We start from the raw sequence: 4,228 nt of genomic DNA on the forward strand, positions 1-4,228 counted from the left end.
TGGTTGCTTCCTTTGGCTTCAGGGGTTATGACCTAGGACACTTAAGCCTACTAGAACACCTTCTAATTATCATGCAGCAACTACGTCAACAGTAGACGCCCCTTCTCTCCTTTGGACAGAGACCGATGTGTCAATCATCCTCATGTGGATTGACTTGAGGTACAACCACATGGCCGGATTATGGTTGTCGATCCAAGTTCAACTTTGTGAGGTTTGTGTTCATGCGATTGTTATTGGAGGTGGAAAAAAGGGTATTTTTTATGCTTTACAAATTGGGGTTTTTTGCATGTTGAATGATGGCAACAAAAATAAAGATAAGAAAAGATGCATGAGAGTGCAAAAAGATTGCAGTAGAAAAAGTATGTTCAAGTTGTACAACTGAACTTTCACTTCCCCCTATTAATTTGCAATTGGTGAAGACCAATCTGACGTCGAAAGTTTGCAATCTGGTCGAAAGAAGTGGTTTGGTGAAGATATCTGTGACTTGTTCTTGTGTCTGAATGGGGACCACTCGTCATTGAGAGCTTTTCACGAATGAATTGATAATGTGCTTCAATATATTTTGTGCTGGAATAAAACAACAAGGTTCTTTGCCAATTGCATGTTGCGCATATTATCAATATAGAGCACATTATGGTCTCCATAAAATACCTCAATTGCTGAAAAAAGCCTTCTCAACCAACCTGCTTCACATGCAACATTGGTGGATCCCTTGTGCTCTACTTCGCTGGAAGACAAAGCCATTGTTGGTTGCTTCTTGCTTTGCCATGAAATCCCTGTGAAGCCAAGATATGGGCCTCTTTGGGTCAATCCTCAAATAGCCACTCAAGCCCCACTTCCAATGTGCTCAATAATAAGAGCAATACAGAAAATAAGGAGCAACATATTAGCTCCTTTGGGTAATTGATTGCTATTACCATCCATGTAAGCTAATATAGCAACGGTTAGAGCAACAATAGAGTGCTGCAACATTACCCCTCGGGGGCCCTTGAGTTCAAACAATGGCCATTGTTAGTTGGGCCAAAGTGGCACTAAGTGCAATAATTGATGCGGTTAGTACTAATTAGGTCTAGTTTGAGCATGGGAAGCCAAGATCGCCCATCCTGAAGACGGGTCTACCTGCCAATAGGAAGACACCTTCCCCCATTTTTTTAAATGTTGCATCTGTCATGTGTGTAAACACACACCACCCAACCCATTTCTCCCCACGGATGGGCATCATGCATACTCGCAATGCCTTGTGCTTGCCATGCGAGAATAGGGAGGGGCCCTGTGTGGTTACACCCATAGGGGACATTCAAAAACCTATGTGGTTATACACATAGAGGCATTTGTAACAAGCAGTTGAAGATAGCCTACATGGTGAAAGAGGAAACTCTTCAATGGTCGGTGAGGGTTGAAATCTTGTTGTTAGCGGAGTTTTCGTGATGGGCGAGGTGTGGATGGGGAGTGGAGGCTGGACATACGATGGGCGCGCTTCCCTATGAATCATGGCAACCCCTCAAGTACACACTATCCCGCTCGTGGGCATGCATGGACGGGCAAGATTGCCCGTTCACAGCCTGCCCAGGGTTGAGATGCATGCATTTAAAGGATGTTGGGCGCCCATAGTGTGTAAACACCCTGAGGCCATCTTCATTTTCACGACTCTAAGGAGTTGCGTCCGCGCACATGGAGGTGCGGGCAAGAGTGGGCACGGGTGGCCAATCGAGAAGGCCAGGGTGCGCGTGCGTGCAGTGTGTGCATGGGAAGATCTCCTAAGATCATGGATGACGTCATCATATCACCATCATCATCACCATCACCACCATCAAGATCCTGATCGACACTCTCTTATATATAAACCTCCGTCTTCTCCCCCTTCTCAAATTTCGTCTTTTCGATCCTTTTTTCTTCACTTTCGGGCAAATGCATCTCCCCTTGGCAATGCCTCTCTAATACCCCCCGCCTCCGAGATCCCCGCCTCCGATCCGGGGATCCTGCAACTGTCCCAAGTCTGCCGAGGGCTTTTATTGTGTTTGAGAAGGCGGAAATCCGAACGAGGCTTTTCTTTGACATGGGATCCGCTTAAGGATGTGGTCGATTCCATGGAAGGAGCTGGCTGATTGTGGCCCTTTGGCATTGACTGGATCTTCTAGCGGAGAATACGTGGTGACTCGGTTTTGGTATTTCAAGCTGCACACATGTAACAGAAAACTGGATTAACCCTCGGTTGGCCCTGGATCAGACTCCAATGCCTGCCCCTGAGAGTTCCTCCACAGGGCCAAGTTCTGTCCCCAATTCGGTGTCTAGCTCTAGAAAAGAGAAGAAGAAACAAGCCAAAGAAGAGAGAGACAGATTAAAGCAGGCCGAGAAGAAGAAGCGTAGGCTGGAGAAGGCTCTAGCTACGGCAGCTGCAATTCGAATTGAACTCGAGAAAAAGAAACAAAAGAGGAAAGAAGAAGAGCAGCGGCTAGATGAAGAAGGTGCTGCACTTGCTGAGGCAGTTGCTCTCCAAGTTTTGGTAGAAGAAGACGTGGATCTCCTTGAGGAGTCCATTGATACTGACAATGAGGCTTTTGAAGAGAGAGACGAAAGTGGTAGCCACAGTTCTGTGGACAAAGTTGAGGAAGCTGGTAAGTCTCTTTCTCTCCAAAACGCTTCGAGGAGCCCTGGTCAATCAGTTGAGGGGAAGCAGCAGGTATCCTGTACTTATGTGGCATCTTCCGAGAGCAAGGTAGATACTGCAGGCAAGGACTTGTACAATGGTGGGCAGTTATCCCTGAACTGTGGAATTGGGGATCTGAAAAGGGGCAAACTTGGGAAAATTCGGGATGTAAAGGAGAAATTTAGCAATCCGGAAGACCATTTGAAATATAGTAATGAGAGGGCTAAGGCAGCAGAGATAGCTGCAGGAATGGCAGCAGCACAAGCAGTTGCTGCTTTACGCATAGCAGAGGAGGCAAGAGCTGAGGCTGAGGCAGCAAAGAAGGCAGCAGAGATTGCAATCAGTCAAGTTTTGGATAGAAAGCGGTTATCACATTTTGACAAAGTACCACTCCAGGTTGGCTTCTCTGTCTGTGCCCATTTACTTGTGTTTTTCTATTCCTGTAATGCCTGCTGTGTCTTTATGTTCACAACCTGATTTCATTTTGCGCATGAAAAATTCTCTTGTTCTTTTGGATGCTTGAAAACAGGTGAAATTTCAGTCTCAAAATGTAGAGATGGAAAGAGATGAACTGAAAGCCCGATTGGAAGAAACTGAACGCCAGCTAAGAGAAAAGACTAGACAGGTGATTCATCTTGAGCAAAATTTGGAGGGTATGACACAGTATCTACTACAGCTGAAAGCGAAGCTTCCTTGTGTGCTGGGGGTTGCTGAAACAGAAGGCGAGACTTCAGAGAGAAACAGTACTAATTGCACAGAGTCGTCAGGTGGAACTGTTGATCAATGAAGGACTGTACAAATAGGAAAGGGATACAGCCACAAATATGGCCGGAAAGGGATGAACTGAAAGCCCAATTGGACGTTACTGTTGATCAATGAAGGACTGTACAAATAGGAAAGGGATACAGCCACAAATATGGCCGGAAAGGGATGAACTGAAAGCCCAATTGGACGTAACTGTTGATCAATGAAGGACTGTACAAATAGGAAAGGGATACAGCCACAAATATGGCCGGAAAGGGATGAACTGAAAGCCCAATTGGACGTAACTGAACACCAGCTAAGAGAAAACACAGATGATTCATCTTGAGGACTCTACAAATAGGAAAGTGATACAGCCACAAACATGGCTGCTGATTCCCAAGGTCCGCTTTCCCTAATAGCTAGCAAAGACTATGGTTATCACTGTTTGGTTTGTTTTAACCGATGGTGTTATGAACATCATCATGTATCTGCAAACGACTGGATATGATCACATCCCCCTGATCAGATTAATGATCAATAACAAGAAAGCTTATTTTTTTCAATAGCAACTCAAGACTCCTCCCCTCTGGGTAATAATACAGATCAGAATTTAAGCATCATGGATTTCTATTTTGTTGCCTGTATGCATGGGATCATATTTTGGAGAGTGTATGCTATAGGATCTGCATATGAATGTGAAAAGAAATAGCCTGCTGGCAGAGTACAATCTTGTTTGCTGCTATGCAACTCTTTTACCAGTTGAAACTCCGTGAAGTTTATTCTTTCGATTGATGCGAAAAGTAGCCTCTTATAAGGTTTACTCTTTTTTCCTACCTG

General features: G+C 45.0%; 1 protein-coding gene across 1 annotated transcript; it reads left to right on the forward strand.

The window, feature by feature from the left end:
• The first annotated feature begins 1,882 nt into the window (after positions 1-1,882).
• LOC147891137 (uncharacterized) lies at positions 1,883-3,985 on the forward strand. The gene is made up of 2 exons (XM_087389645.1): positions 1,883-3,043; positions 3,177-3,985. Exons 1-2 carry the CDS (start codon positions 2,234-2,236, stop codon positions 3,432-3,434), a joined length of 1,068 nt encoding a protein of 355 aa, XP_087245771.1. The 5' UTR covers positions 1,883-2,233; the 3' UTR covers positions 3,435-3,985.
• Positions 3,986-4,228: the final 243 nt, after the last annotated feature.

Source organism: Dipteris shenzhenensis, chromosome 18 (genome assembly GCF_047967505.1).
Source record: "Dipteris shenzhenensis isolate YYH24624 ecotype China chromosome 18, Dip_SZ_1.0, whole genome shotgun sequence".
Taxonomy (NCBI): Eukaryota; Viridiplantae; Streptophyta; class Polypodiopsida; order Gleicheniales; family Dipteridaceae; genus Dipteris; species Dipteris shenzhenensis.